Source organism: Anarrhichthys ocellatus, unplaced genomic scaffold (genome assembly GCF_004355925.1).
Source record: "Anarrhichthys ocellatus isolate YVR2014 unplaced genomic scaffold, GSC_Weel_1.0 scaffold1, whole genome shotgun sequence".
Classification (NCBI taxonomy): domain Eukaryota; kingdom Metazoa; phylum Chordata; class Actinopteri; order Perciformes; family Anarhichadidae; genus Anarrhichthys; species Anarrhichthys ocellatus.
The window spans coordinates 16038301-16053526 of NW_022280031.1; the positions used below are offsets into that span (position 1 = coordinate 16038301).

At 43.2% G+C, this 15226-nt stretch overlaps 2 protein-coding genes across 2 annotated transcripts; one reads left to right on the top strand and one right to left on the bottom strand.

Annotated features, from left to right (window-relative positions):
- The first annotated feature begins 407 nt into the window (after positions 1-407).
- atrip (ATR interacting protein) lies at positions 408-8746 on the top strand. Its single transcript, XM_031851881.1, has 18 exons — positions 408-670; positions 1085-1425; positions 1682-1764; positions 2027-2197; positions 2307-2419; positions 2668-2813; positions 2918-3016; positions 3633-3738; positions 4343-4507; positions 4742-4970; positions 5433-5486; positions 5690-5877; positions 6531-6667; positions 6823-6914; positions 7084-7170; positions 7256-7334; positions 7447-7668; positions 7835-8746. Exons 2-18 carry the CDS (start codon positions 1086-1088, stop codon positions 7906-7908), a joined length of 2385 nt encoding a protein of 794 aa, XP_031707741.1. The 5' UTR covers positions 408-670; position 1085; the 3' UTR covers positions 7909-8746.
- Positions 8000-14866, bottom strand: trib3 (tribbles pseudokinase 3). The gene is made up of 4 exons (XM_031851892.1): positions 14316-14866; positions 11322-11597; positions 10662-10954; positions 8000-10507 (listed from the first exon to the last, which is right to left on the bottom strand). The coding sequence occupies exons 2-4, from the start codon at positions 11595-11597 to the stop codon at positions 10015-10017; spliced, it is 1062 nt and encodes a 353-aa protein (XP_031707752.1). The 5' UTR covers positions 14316-14866; the 3' UTR covers positions 8000-10014.
- Between the last annotated feature and the right edge of the window lie 360 nt (positions 14867-15226).

Sequence of the window (15226 nt, forward strand, 5' to 3'; positions counted from 1 at the left end):
TTTATCTTTTATTTCCTCTTACTATGTTTATTGTTTTTCACCAAAATACCAAGTCGAAATCTTGGCAATAAACTGATGTAAAAATAAATGTGTACACATATGTATATATATATATATATTTATATTTATATACATATACATATGTATACATTTATTGATATATCAGTTTATGATATATATATACTTATATATGTATATTATATAAATATATGTGTCTGTAAATATATAAATGTAAATATATGTACTGTATATATACGTATACATACACATCCTTTTTCTTATGCGCGTTTAGTACAGTTTGTCTCGAACAGGGACCTGTACAGCAACCAGGCCAGCGCGTGTTGCCTTTCTGCCTATGATTGGTCAGACTGTCAGAGCAGTGCTGTGATTGGTCAGATTGTCAGTGGCACCGGAGCGGGCGGAACTTTCAGTCCGAACTTCATACTATTGTTTAGCAGCTGGCCCACTATTTAACATTTGTCACCGTTTAATTTAGCACTAAGGAACACCTCTAACGTCTTAACCTCTAAAGTGTTAACCGACATTTATATAGTGTTGTGACGTGGTTAGCTGTATTAGCTTAGCAGGCCAACTTCTAATTGGAGCTACAGCTAAGTTGTCTTTTTAGCTAACGGCTAACAGGAGCGAGACTAGGAGACAAGGAGACAAGGTAACACAGATATCCCACAGAAATACCAAATCATTCCTGCAAGGCAGTAGCCACTGGTTTCACTTAATTTCTATTAAATCAGCTGAGCAGAGCATTGAAACTTGCTGAAGAATGGTCTTAAAGTGTATACTTATGAGTCAACCATGTGTAAGCTTTGATGAAAGTAGCAAAAAATGAACGTATGAAAGAGTAACTATCTGTGGAGGTGCCATAGTATGTTTGTATGTGAATCAAATAACGTAACGTGTTTAATTAACAACTTAAAACTGGACTGACAGTGATTCAGTTATGGTTGTACTTTTTGGTTTAGGAGCTACAACACATTTGAATCACTCTGCGAACTGTTAGCCAACTAGAACTGATTTCCTTGTTTGCAGCTAGTTTACTTGTCTCTTTCCTCTTCCTCCCTCACAGCATGAACTGCCCCCCCACCAAGCGCCTTCGAGGCTCGAACCAGGATGTAGTGACGGCGGTGGCCTTCAATGACCCGTTTGGAGATGAAGACGAGTTCACCCAGGACGACTTGGATGAGATGGACATCATTGCGTCGCAGGCCGTCGCCGCGGTTGCTGCACCTGCACCTGGGCTTGAGATTAAACCGGGACCCAAACCGATGGAGCTGGCCCGCGGGTCCAACTGGCCGGCAGGGCAGAACAAATCTGTGAGCAGAGCCACAACCAATCAGAGTAGCGAGAACACATTTGGGTTCAGCAGCAACAGAGGGAATGCTGAGATACCAAGCAGAGAGCCTCTCGGTGAGTTCAGAGCAGAACGGATCGCTGAGAGTTTAACTGCATTATCATTTGTCCTTTAAATCCCTGCTGATTGTTATCCAAATAATTCCGTCCAGGTGCTGAGTCCAAAAGAATTAAACTGTGAAATCCATCTAATCTGGGTTTCTTCCTCTGGAGCAAATAACTGCGTTGTGTCCTATTTAAATAACAGTTTGTGTATATTTCTGCATGTTTGTGCTGAGCGTGTTGACAAAGCTCTGCTGTTTTGTGTGTTCAGGTAACCACCAGCAGCGGTTTGGGTCGGACAGAGAAGACTCACACAGTCTGCTGGAGGCTCAGCATGCAGAGCTGAAGAGGAAGGTGAGACTCACTGGTTTCTCGCTTTATAAAACTTTTATTAAAACATCCAACAGGCACAAGATCAGGGCAGTGAACAAAACAACATCACCAGAGAAGAGAACAAGGCATTAGATATTGCATTTGCACGCAAGATTATAGCATTTCTTAGTTTTCTGTTACTTGATATTTTTGTTGAGCGGGACTGTTGCTGTGAAGCAGTTGCAGCACAAAGCGAGAAAGGGAGACTCTATAAATATGTTCTGGTGAATGTGCACATTGATAGCTGAAGGAGGTGGAGGAGGATATCGTGTTGAAGAGCGGGGAGATCCGGGTCCTGAGGGACTCTCTGAAAGGAGCTCAACAGGAGAAGGAGAGCCAGAGGCAGAACCAGATCCTGTTGGAGACCCAGAGACAGAGAGAGCAGAGCGACAGGGAGAAGGAGCTCAGCAAGAAGGTGAGGAGCTGACACACACACGCACGCACGCACACACACACGTACACGTACACGTACAGTACATATACTTCTCAGAATAACACGATAATGACATGTTCTCCATGTTCAGGTTCAGTCTTTGCAGTCAGAGCTGCAGTTTAAAGAAGCAGAGGTCATCGAGATGAAGACCAAACTTCACAGTTCAGACAAAATCAAGACGGCTTCTCCACTGCCTAGAAACAGGTCGGTCGTCAATTTTACTAACAGATTTGATTAAATATTTTTCTCCATTTTTACATCATTGTGAACTAAATGTCTTTGGGTTTGGGTATTTTGGGGTTGAACAAAACAACATTTAAAGTTCAGTAAACTCTTAGTTTACTGAACAGTTCAGTTCAGAGTTCAGTTCCCCGAGTTCAGTTCCCCGAGTCAGATTGTCATCCGCTCATCTCTGATCTGATTGGCTGCTCTGTCTTTCTGTCTCCTCTCAGTCCTAAAGTGCTTAGCTGTCTTGCCCAGATGCATCATGGGAGTGGCAGCAGCACGTCCTCTCCAACAGGAAATGGCTTCATCACCAAGGAGACGTTTGGAGCCCACGTCCCATCCACAATGACGCCGGTGAAGACACGGAGAGGCGGTGGGTCACATGACGAGGGTGATGGCGGTCGTGGTGGTGAAACAGGCGTGTTGAGGACCAAAGTTTTGATTGACTCCTTTGTTTTTTTTGTTTGTGTGTTGCAGCAGACAGAGGGGGGTTCAGCAGCAGATCTGGGGACAGACAGGAAGTGTCTCACCCAGACCCCTTCCTGTCCGTCAGACCTGCACACCTGCAGCACCGAGGTCAGTCTGCAGGGCTGCTTCATAAGACTTCATGCAAATAAATAACCTGCAACATGGTTAAATTAAAATATCTTCCTGACAGAACTCATACTTTAACAACACACATTTAAAATAATGTATTTGATTTATTTATTATTTAGTTACATTACAAGTGTACAGGACTCAAATGTTAGCAAATATTAAATACATGATGAGTAAAGAAACTGTTCCTGCTCCACAGAGAAGCTCACCTGTGAGTTTTTATTTTATTTGAAAAACATTTTCCAGACATAAAGGTTGATAGTTAGAGGTTTTGTGAAGTCCTAAACAACACTAATGATGTCTTAGTGGTGTCATCAGGGTCTTGAGTTGGGTTTGAGACTTGAAGTTTAAAAGAAAAGGGCATTTGCCAGACAGGAAGGGTCTAATGAAAGACAGTATCCAGCTGCATTATGGGAAATGTAGGATCTAGTTTTTGGTGCTTGACCCATACTAGGGATTGAAAGTTTAGATATCTCGGTGTCTGCTGACAAGGATTTTGTCCGTTATTTTGTAATTGGTCTCAGAAGTCCAACAACTTTATGGAAGGTGTGTGTGCGTGCGTGTGTGTGTGTGTGTGTTCCGTGTTGTCATCCAGGTGGCGTCCTGCTGGGGTTGCTGCTACAGCAGCCTTTGTCTCCCAGCAGCCTCTGCCTGTCTCACCTGCTGTCCATGAGTCTGACTGACGTCCACCTGACATCCAGGTAAACACCCGGCGCTCTATGACAACATGGTGGTTATGGCGAGTAATATGTGTGCGTATAATACAGTGCTGTAGTAGTTTGAGTGAAGGTGTTTGCAGATGTAACTTAGTAGAAATCGATATTAGTTAAATAAGTGCCCTCGAGCAAGGCATGTAACCCCCAGCTGCCTCAGCAAAGCATCAAAGGGACCAACAGATCGTACTAAAGAGGATTCACGCTCATTGAAGTCACTCTGGTTCAATCAAGTCAGAGAGAAAACGCATCATGCTGTGTGTAAATCAGGGTCCTTGAGTTTGTTTCTAAAGCCAACACACCAGACATCCTTTGGAAGTCTTACACTCAAGACCTTAAATCAAATGTCATTGTGTTACGATCAACACCTCCAGTATCTTTTGAAGCGTTGCGTTAAAGTCCCTTAATGCATCTCGGTCAACACATGAGGTCCCCAAATCCACCAAAACTCAAATCTTTAGATAAAACTGTCCTTGATTTCTTTGGATAATGGATGGACCTGAGTAACACATTGCAGCCCAAGCACAAAGGAGCTGAACTGTTATACAAGATTAATATAACTAATGCGTTGTGTTAAATTTCATGATTTCAGCGAGTCTGCAGGTTTTCTGCTCCACTCTGACGCTGCTGTCGCTGTCAGTGGGGGTGAAGGTGGAGCTCCCAGAGCTGCTCTGAGTCCTCTCCAGAGTCTGGCTGTAACTGGACTCAACACGCTGAGTCAGAACCGACCAGCAGCTGCAGACGGCAGAAACAAAAGGTAGACTGAGACACGGAATCACTGAATAATCCAGAACAGAACACAGTGAAGGCTGAAACGGTTCTATGGACAGCAGAGCCCTCTTGTGGCCAAATTATGTAACTGCTGCACTGAAAAAGACCACATGGCAAAACACCTCGAGGCCATGTGTTAATAATATAGATACAAACTATCAAGACTGTACACCTTTGACTATTATTGTTTCACTGTATTTAAGATACCATGTGTTTGTAGGTCGTGTCCCGGAGCCGTCCTCTTCCTCCCGCTGTTGGAGCTTCACCTGTCTCGACTCTGTCAGGCTCTGGACTCCCTCCGCTCCGTCTCCGCTGGCAGCTCACTCCCAGCAGGCAGTGCTGCTGGACTGGGGAGACTGGATGAGGCTGTTTTGACTGGTTTCAGCGTGGAGGACACTGGTTTGGCTGCTCTGAGGCTCCTCTACCTGTTGGTGGCCCACAGTGACGAGGTGACGGCAGTGACGATGCAGACATAAATCTTACAAACCAGATGGCACATCTCAAGGTTTCATCCTGACCTAAAGACTTTTAAATCAGTGAGATATCACATCTACTCCATTACGTACGACACTGTGCATTTCCATCACTGTTGCATTAAGGCTTGATTAAGTCTATCAAGCTGAAAACACCACAAAGTTAAGAAACGATTATAACGTGGGGCGCTTTTCCTCTCTGAGTTGTATTTCTTTTAACTCGAGGCAGTCAAGGCTCTCCTGACAACGTGAGCCGCATAGAGCGTGTTTTGTGTGCAACAAGCTCCACACAAAACACTTCACTCTCATTGAAAACAAGTGACACAAAGTCGCCCCAGGCTGTGAAAACGCTCTCTGCCTGAGCACGGCCTTAGTGAGTCTTTCTTTGTTGAGGTTTTAATTTGACAGTTGACATCACTTCTTTGTTTCCTCTCCCAGGTGGTGGAAGCTGTGTTGTCAAAGGAGAATCAGAGCAGAGTTACAGACATAAAGGTACAAAAAGAAACACTCTGATGGACACTTTAGACTTTCCGGTCTTGTATATTTCTTTATTAACTTTACCTCCATCCAGTCTTTGTGATATGAAACTACATATTGTTTGTCCAGGAGGTTTAAGATAAACATAGATTTGTCACTGTAAATTCCCCTCAGATAATTTAATGAAATCCCCCCCCCCCCCTTCTCTCTGCTCTTAGACTGAACACTCTGCTGCAGGTGTGGGTCTGTGCTCCCAGAATGCCTTGCTGCAGTCAGTGTTGCGGCTGTGTGAAGCGGGGCTTAGCGGTGGCGTTGGTGTTGGTTCTCAGAATGAGGAACTCGTCCTCGATGCCATGAAGACTCTGTGTGTCCTCATCGAGAGGACGCCACACACGCATGCCGGCAGGTAGACGCGATTTGCTCACATGTACTACAGACCGTACATGTGAGGCCTCTTCTAATACCACTGTCCACAAGTCAGCGACCCGTACCTGTCATGATACTGGAAAATATTAAACTGATACCGTCATGTGATGCAGAGAAAGATGTTTCCTGACTTTACTTCAGTCCGAGCTCTCTTCTGGTAATGATGTACTTTAACTTTAATTCAGTACGCAGCGTGATAGAGGTGCAGTATGTGGTACGTTAGTGTGAGACTTTAAAGACAACGTGACGGACCGTTTAAAAGACGTCAGCTGATGATAAATTAAGTTGCCACATTTTTAACTGGTGACACTGATAACACCCACACACGTATGATGCAACACTCACCTGAGAGGAATAATACTGGAGGTAGAGGAGTGGCTGAGCAGGGAGTGTGTGTGGTTTTAAAACTTTTCCATCGACTCACTTACGTTACAGTTGTTTTTAAACTACCTGCAGTGATTAACAGTCACCAGGGTGACGTAACAGAGAATATAAATAACTGCTGAAATATGAAACGGTAAAGGAACAAAAAGAACCCACTCTTGCATTTTTTTACTGCAGAAATAACTAAAATTATGAAAACAAGTGATTTATTAGTTCACTCTGGTGACACCGTCTGTGTTTCTCTCTCAGGTTGCAGTGTGTGTTGCAGGTGGTGTGTGTGTGTTTGACAGCAGAATGCCGGTGGCAGACAGTTTCGGGGAGTGTGTCCGTGCTGGCGTCCATGTCCGACCACCAGACGCTGGCTCAGCAGCTCTGCTCTCAGCACGGTGAGTTATCTGAAAGTCAGTGTCATAACCTCTCTGTGATGTTTTTTCTTCTTTATTTTGCTTTACATTATCCCTCCATTGTTTAGGTTTCAGCTGCGCATGATTTGAAAGAACCTCGCTGCAGCAGTGTTTTATTTTGTTGTTGTTTCCTTTAGACCCGTGTATTTTCCTCAAGTTGTTCCAGTTCATCAGAACCAGACCAGACAACCAGGCAACACACACAGACTGGATTCTGCTGGACCTGCAGGTAAAACACACACACACACACACCACACACACACTGCAGAGACATACATACTCCTTCACCCTACATGGTTAGGGATCCAACGAGCACTTAATATGAAGAACTGTGACGTCCCTCCCACTGCGTGCAGCGGGCAACCTCAGCAGAGAACGTCATTGTCTTTGTGTCTCAGGTGGTTCGTTTGCTGAGCAGACTGATGACTCAGCGAGCAGAGAGCTGGACCAGCAGCCAGCACAGCAGCTGTCAGTGTTACACTGAGGTAAAACTTCATGTAGTGACACTAAACTTTGTGTTGCACCTTTCTGCACAAGCCTCTCATCTCATCTCACCTCATCCTCTCTCAGCTGGTTCAGACAGTGGTGATTGTTTTCCATCGTCAGTGGTTGGATCTTCGTGGTTCTCAGGATCCGACGGACTCAACAGGTCAGATTTAAAACACAAGGCTGCAGGTGTTCACCGTGAAACTGTTCATTACACCCAACAAACTGTCTCTAAAATCATGGATTACCAGTCAGAGTTGATTTTCCTACTTCAGGCCTGGCCCCGCCCTCGCAGAAGTGCCCCGCCCCCTCGCTGCCGTGGTGGCGTGGCCCGGCAGCGTCTCTGCTCAGAGAGTGTCTGTTGCTGCTGCACTGGCTGCTGCTGCATCACGGCAGCTTCTCTGAGAACTGCCGGCCGCTGCTGCACATGTACGACCAGGTGATCCCCGCCGTCCGAGACACGCTGAGGAAGATCCCTGAGCTGAGCGAGAGCGAGGGTACAGACACAAACCCACACTCGCATATAGCTATTGTTAGCACTCATTTGATGGTTTTCTAGCAACAATAATAACTTCAGTTATTTCTTCACAGTCCACATACTTTTGGCCACTCAGAAGTAAACAGACTGGTGTGTTTTCCACTTCCTGTTTCCTGTCTTGTCAGAGCTGGCGTTGGAGGAGATCTGCCGCTCGGAGGGCGACGACACTGATGACATGGACACTGATGCTGGCTCCTGATTGGCTGCTGCCACTGACTCCACCAGTGAGCGAACACAAAAGACAGTTTACTGACTGCTGAATGGATAATTCAGGCTGAGAAGAGGACAGAGCAAAGACCGAAGTGGATGTTAGAGAGAAAAGTGAGAGGATTCATTCTGCTGTCTGAGATTTAACAATAAAATGTAAAGGTGAGACGAACTGCTGCTGTCAGAGTTCATGTTCAGTGTGTTTCTTTCCTTCTTCCAGTCTCTCTGTCTGTACTCTGGTGTATCTCTCTGGTTCACACCTTTATTTAACTTTATTAATACTTTCTTCTGTTGCTCAATATGCAGCAGCAGTTTAGTATCTCAGTGTAAAGGTGTAATCTTGAAAATGGTGAGAAGAACTCCTGCACACTGTCTCGCATGCTGCTGAAATTTGACTATATTTCAAGATTTTATTTCTCCAATGAGAAAGTACGTTAAAGGAGCTGTATTTAACATTCTGACGATTAATAAAGCAGCAAACCACGATTATCTATGTAAAGATGTAGAGGAGTAATGTCTACCTGAGTGTCTACACTCTATGTGTGTTGTTAACCGAGCTTCTCCTCGCTAACACCAGTAATAAAACATTGAAAACAAAAACAGTTCGGGACCAGAACAGCTTGTGAAACATCTTTATTTATTCTTCTGCTGTAACTGAGGTCTGAGTGACGCGTTCATAAGAAGGCATCCTATTGGCTGGCTGCAGGTCTGTTGGGTTGCATCGGTCAGTCGGATAAACACAAGACTGGAGTGTTTATTAAAAATATGATTAAAGTGGTTCACTCAAGATTAAAACTTAATTATGATTCAACACACGGTGCTTTTATGAGGTCCTTTATACTGAGATTTAATTAACAATGTTGCTCTGAAATATCATGAATAGTTTTCTTAAGATCACAAATTGAAGGTTGATCAGAGCTGTTCTTAATATTATTATTATTGCAATAATGAACATATCCAGGGGAAATTAGATGTCATGTCTCAAGAAAACAAAGAGCAATTTGAAGTAATTATGAATTTTTTTTTTTTTCTTCTGAATAATGGTTTTCATGAGCACCACAAAAACAGAATTATTGAATGAGAAGGTGAAACATATTTCAGTGATCGCGGCAGCTAAACTGGCTATTTATGTTTCTCAGAAAGTCTTTCCAACACTGACTGATCCTTCTCTTATAACACTGGGGAGCAACCAGGAAGTGTGAACACTGAAATAAAGTAGCTGTGTCCCCATTTTATGCTCCGATGCTCCAATGGTGTGTTGAGTGTTCATCAGAAATGATCGTGTGAGCTGGTGTTGGAAGTGGAGATCAATCACTTCACAAGTTGATGAACAGCACCCGAACACACCGTTGGTTCTGGTTCTGGTGGAACCGGTGACTCTGTTGTGAATCTGTCGGAGCTTGATTTGAGACGCAGCGAGAGGAAGGCACCTGATGGTCGCGTCAAGTAATCCAGGATCGGACTGTCTATGTACTGTGTGTGAGACTTGTATGTCTATCTTTGCGAGGACCAGTTTGAGTTGTGAGGACGAGTGTTAATTTTGTCAGGCTTTTTTTTTCTTCTTTTTTTGGGGTCAGAGTCCTGTGTCAGATGTCCGTATTATTTTTTTATCACATTTAGTCAACATCATCCTGTTTATTTTAGTCGGGATTTAGTTTAGTTGTATCTTTTAACTATTTTATTATAGTCTTAGTTAATGAAAACTGTTGAGATTATAGTCTTTTGTTAGTTATTAGATTAGATTATATATATTTCAATCAAGCTAGTCGAGCAAAAATATCTTAATTTCTTTCTCCAAAGCCCAGTTGTTTTCATTGTTAACTTGCGGGGAAAAAAGTATTTTAAAAATAAATTCTTCCCCTTTTTTTGTCAGCAAAAAAGTTTTAATTTTTTTGACTGAATTTTAGTCGTCTTATTTCGTCAACAATATTGCACGTTGATATAATCTCTAATTGTTTAATGCCTTCTGGAAGAAAAGCATTAAAGTTAAAGTTAATGCTTAGAAGTTAGAATCAGGTTTAGGTGAAGTTTAGTGAGGGGCTAAAAGGATGAAATGTATCAATGTGGGTCCTCACAAGTATAGAAGTACAATCGTGTGTTAGTGTTTTTCGGTCCACGTCGGCACCACCTGGTCATCGTCCTCTTGTTTATTACTCTGTAGTGTTTTGTGCGAGCTGTAGTGCGTCTTGTTCGGGTTGTGATGTGTCGGGCGAGGACCGTTCAGCCACGGGTGCATCAGCAGCTCCGACGCCGTCAGCCTCTCTGCGGGCGACTTCCTCAGCATGCAGCCAATCAGACACTTGGCTCGCGGCGACAGCCAGTCGGGCACGCTGAAGGCCCCGCGGCGGATCTTGGCGAACAGCGCGGCGGGCTGCGTGTCCTGAAACGGGTATCGTCCAATCAGCATGGTGTACAGAGACACGCCCACGCTCCAGATGTCTGCGGCGCGGCCCGAGTAAGACCCGTTCCCATTGGTCAGCAGCTCGGGGCTGACGTAGGCGGGGCATCCGTGTCTGTCCGTCAGAGTGTCGTCGTCGTGATTACCGTGCAGGAGGACGCAGTCGTCGAGACCGAGCAGAGCAAGACGCGTCCTGCAGAAACGAAGGACCCACAATGCATCAGCAGTGACAAGAGTAGTATCTGTAGTACTAATGGTAGTTAAAGTAGTGTAAAAGGTATTACTACTGGTATTTCTTTAGAGTATTTGTGTGTGTGTGTTATATCAGAGTACTTTGTAATTCTCACCTGTATTTGTCGGTGAAGACGAACCTGCGGAGCTTCAGGTCTCGGAGGACGACTCCGTGGTGATGACAGTGCATCACGGCGTTCAGCATCTGAGCGAACAGAAGCCCCGCCTCCTCCTCGCCGAGACGCTTCCTGCTTCTCACGTACGCGTGCATGTCGCCGTAGTGACCGGGCAGGAAGACGTACACGCTGTCCTGACCAATCACCACATCCAGCAGGCCGCAGATGTTGTCGTGGTCAGCGATGCGGGCGTAGGCCGCCAACCGCTCTTGGTAACCACGTAGAGGAAGCACCTGTAAACATGACATATATTACTACCGGCATCAGAAGTATAAGTAGTGTTTCCATCAACCACAGTATTCTTTTCGGGATCAAGAATATCAGTATTTTCAGGAGTATGAGTAGTGTTTTTATCAGTACAGGTAATATAACTAGCAATATCTGTAGTATTTTCAGAAGTTTTTGTAGTATTTTGCACTTTAAACAGTAATTTTATGCAGTATCAGTAATATTTTTTGCAGTATCACAATATTTTCAGAAGTATTTTGCAGTATTTATGGCTGCATTGTTGGCAGTATATGTGGTATTTTTAGAAGTATTAGCAGTATTTTTGTGGTATACGTAGTATTGTTGCAGTAGGAGTAACACTGGTAACTCTACCTGGCAGGTGTACTGCTGCTTTGTGAGTGTGTGCTCGGCCCTGTAGCTCTTCTCCCCCTCGCAGCGTTCAAACAGGAAGTACGATCCCACTCTCGATGGGGATTGGCTCTGGTTGGACTTGGGGGCGGGGCTTCTGGGACTGAGGCAGTGTGATAGGCCGATGGCGGGTAGGTTCGGATCCAGACGAGCTACTTTGCATTTCACAGTGTCCTGGGGCTCGTCCAGTAGCCTCTTCAGACACAGCTGAGACCGGGCTGCGGCCATGCCCATGCTCATCTGTGATTGGAGGAGACAAGTGACATCATCAGGTTAGTTACAACTTAAAGCTTTATTGTTACTGTAAAGCAGCTGCAGGAGGCGTGTCTGTCGACGTGATTTTTTTTGTGCTTTTTCTTTGAAAAACGATGCTAAGAGAGCGGAGAGAATGAACCAAAAGATGCAACCGGACGGCTAAACAATAAAACTCTGTAAAGGAGCTGCAGATTCAGATGATAAATCTCTGTAAGGTTCATCACTACTAACAACTTCTTTCACATCATCATTTCATCAGCTTGTCATTATCATAATATTGATTTATAGCGGCATTAAGTCAGCAGATTTCAGTTTGTTTTTATGGTTTAGCTTGAGTGTGTTTCAGGTAAGATCGTGTGTAACTTATTTTTGATAATAATCCAATGTAAAAATCCAGTCAGCCATCCCTGCAGCACTCTACTGTGGACAGTTTAAAGTTACTATCTTGAGATATCGTTCTCGTTGGCACCTAATGTCGTAAATAAGTGGAAATTGCAGGTGTGGCTGCCGTGTATGGATTTTTTCCGGGAACGTCGCCATAGATTTCCAGTTTGTAATACTGAAGCAAGAGCTTTCATCAATCACTGTTGCGTTACCTCATTTGGCAACAGACATTAACAGACATTTAATTCAATGACAATCTTCGGGATCATCACTTCAAGTGCAACAACTTTAATGTAGATAAGAAGTTGTTGGAGCTTCTGTAAACTGTCTGGTAGAAACGTTTGAGCTGAGCCTCCTCCCTCCACTAAACGCTCCTCGGTTCTACTTCCACATACAGTAAGTAAGAGTTGTATTAGCATCACATCTCCTCGCGTGTCTCTGCTGTTCACATGCTTATGTGTCTATAGGCTTCATGATGCAACTTCCTGTAAGCTGACAGACGCTTCAGCTTTCAAATCGTTGCATCAGAGCACAACAGTTTATAGTTTAAACAGGCTTTAAATACAGTCAACACACACACACACACACACACACACACTGCGAGAGAGTGTCTCTTCTTGACTTTACTGTACTCTACTGGACTGTTCTGGACTCTTCTTGACTTTACTGTACTCTACTGGACTGTACTGGACCTCTACTGAACTCTACTGGACTGTACTGGATCTCTTCTAGACTGTACTGTGTGTGCACATTTCCGTCATGTAATTGGAAGTTGAAACCTTTTGTGATTTTAATAAATTAAAGTTAAACGACTACGACTCCAATAAACAATGAGACTCATGACGGCTCGTCTTCTCTTTACAAACTCATCCTGAAACTCAACCGCAACCTTTCAGTATCGTTTAATCCGCCATTTATTGTCTCCTTTTAATTAATAAATGGTTTTGCTTTATACAATGTTAGAAAATAGAGTTAAAATGTCCAGTCTCCCAAAATTCACGGTGATGTCTTCAAATGTCTTATTTTCTCAGACCAACGGCCCAAAATCCCCCAAAAAATTCAGTTTACAATATTTAAAAATAAAAATAAACACAAATCCTTAAATTTGAGAAGCCAGAATTTTCTGTATCTGTCGCAATAACCGCTTAAAGAAATAACTTAAACTGCTAATCGATCATCAGCATTGTTGCTGATCATTTTTACTGTTGATTGACTTTCATATAAGAGCTTTCACGTATTTTACAATATAATATTTTATAGTTAACTCTATTTTTCCTGCTACAGTTTGTCTTCTTTGTTGGTGCCTGATAAACATGGATACTTATTACTGATTGGACCAGCTGGCTCGCTAACAGCTCATCATCAGTCATTTTTATTTATATGTCTTTATTGCTCTCGATCATAACTGAGTCTAATTCACCTTGTGTTTGATTATATTTGTGTTCTTAGTGCTCACTCGAGCTGCAGTACGGAAATGTCTAGAAGCTTTTCCTTCAGGTCAATCAAAGCGTCAAAGTTTATTCTTGATCTTTTCACTAAGAGTACTTTGACCAAACAATCTCAACTCAAGGGCCCCACTTACTAGCTTCTTCCCAGAACTCTCTACTGAATCCTCACACAGTGTGCCGCCACGGACAAAAAGTCTACAAAAGGTCAAAACCGTAAAAAAAAAAAAAAAAAAAAGCAGCTACTGAGCTCTTGTGTCAACAGACACATCTCCATGACAGCAGAGCACACTCATCCTCTGATGATGAAGAGGAGGATGAAGACCATTCTATAGTTTCATTAGCTCTACTCAGCAGAGTCCAGTAGAATCTGCTCCACTCTACTGAACTCTGCTGGACTATCAGTGCTGTAAAATGACAGAAGAGTATTTACTCAAAGTACTGTACTCGGGTATTTGTACTTTACTTGCGTACTCTGCTGATGTGTAGCACATCGTCAAGGTATTTTTAACCTACTGCATTAAACTGACAGCTGTTTACTTTCAATACATATTTAACAATAAAAGATGAACTTATAAGATATTATCATTTCTACAGATAAAACTACCAAAAAACTACATTAAATAGGTAAAGGGCTCCAGCAGGTACAACATAATACTGTTTACTCACTAATGCATCAGTATAAGTCAACTATAAATATGAATTTAACACTCGTAATTCTGCATAACGAGTGCTGATTATACTTTTAAATATACTTTAAAGATACTCGTTGTATTACTTGAATGAACGACCTTTTGTATAATGTGTTCCTGCTGCTTGTAAAATAAAGGATCCGAGTACTTCTTCCACCTCTGATCTCAGGTCTGTTTCTTACCTTGTTCTCTTCAGACAGACGGACTGGTTCGGTCTGCAGGTCAACAGGAAACCGGTAGACTCGGTAGAAACCCAGTAGAGTCCGCGTGGAGCCGATGGTCTGTGTGTCCGTCTGTCTGTCTGTGCTCCAGAAGTTGTTGAAGACATAAAAATAAAACGTTTTCTTTGGAGTTTGAACTGGAACCAGCAGCTCTGATACTGGGAGAACTGGCGTCCGGGATGACGTCTTTGTCTCGTTGTATTATTATTGTCTCGGTTGCGCAACGTGTCGTCAGTCAGCTGTTAGTTCCGTTTCTTCAGTCTCAAGTTTTTCTCTGATTGTAAAAAGAATAAAATAACCGAAACTGTTTTGTTTTTAAATAAAAACTTAAAATGAAACTATTTTTTTTTAAATATATCTCCGGAGCTGAAGCGAACAAAGCCGAGTCAACCCGAGTCCTCTCTGTCCGTCCGCCGGAGTTTAAAATGAAATAATATCCGTGTGTCGTTCTGCGTTAGATCCAGTCTGACCCCGCTCGTCTCCAGAACTTTCCGGCGCACTGAGGACTCGGACTGACTCCGGGTCTGTTTGGTTGGTAGGTCTGGTTACGTAGTTCCATCCTGCAGGGGGGCGGAGCCTAGATGGTGCAATCCTGAGCCGATCAGTCGTCAGAAAACAGACACGAGACTCAACGGAGCGGTTTCGTTATGAGTCTTCATGTTGACTGTGAGTGGTGGAGGGAGTACTCTTTTACTTTTGTTATCAATGCAACAGTTGTATAAATAAAGTTTATTACAATTAAAAGTTATCTTGAGTAAAAGTACAAACGTATTATTTATCCAAATATACTTACCAAAATTAAAAGTACTCATAGTGCAGAAGGACTAGTATTATAATGCAGTATATGAGGTTTTCCTCTGACAGTAATACTA

Excerpts from the sequence above, each read along its gene's own strand:
- trib3 (XM_031851892.1), bottom strand. The coding sequence starts at position 11,597 with ATGAGCATGGGCATGGCCGCAGCCCGGTCTCAGCTGTGTCTGAAGAGG. Across the intron at positions 10,955-11,321 it reads AGCAGCAGTACACCTGCCAG|GTGCTTCCTCTACGTGGTTA; the intron begins GTAGAGTTACCA and ends TCATGTTTACAG. Across the intron at positions 10,508-10,661 it reads GTCTTCACCGACAAATACAG|GACGCGTCTTGCTCTGCTCG; the intron begins GTGAGAATTACA and ends TCGTTTCTGCAG.
- atrip (XM_031851881.1), top strand. The coding sequence starts at position 1,086 with ATGAACTGCCCCCCCACCAAGCGCCTTCGAGGCTCGAACCAGGATGTA. Across the intron at positions 2,814-2,917 it reads GGTGAAGACACGGAGAGGCG|CAGACAGAGGGGGGTTCAGC; the intron begins GTGGGTCACATG and ends TGTGTGTTGCAG. Across the intron at positions 6,668-6,822 it reads GCAGCTCTGCTCTCAGCACG|ACCCGTGTATTTTCCTCAAG; the intron begins GTGAGTTATCTG and ends TGTTTCCTTTAG.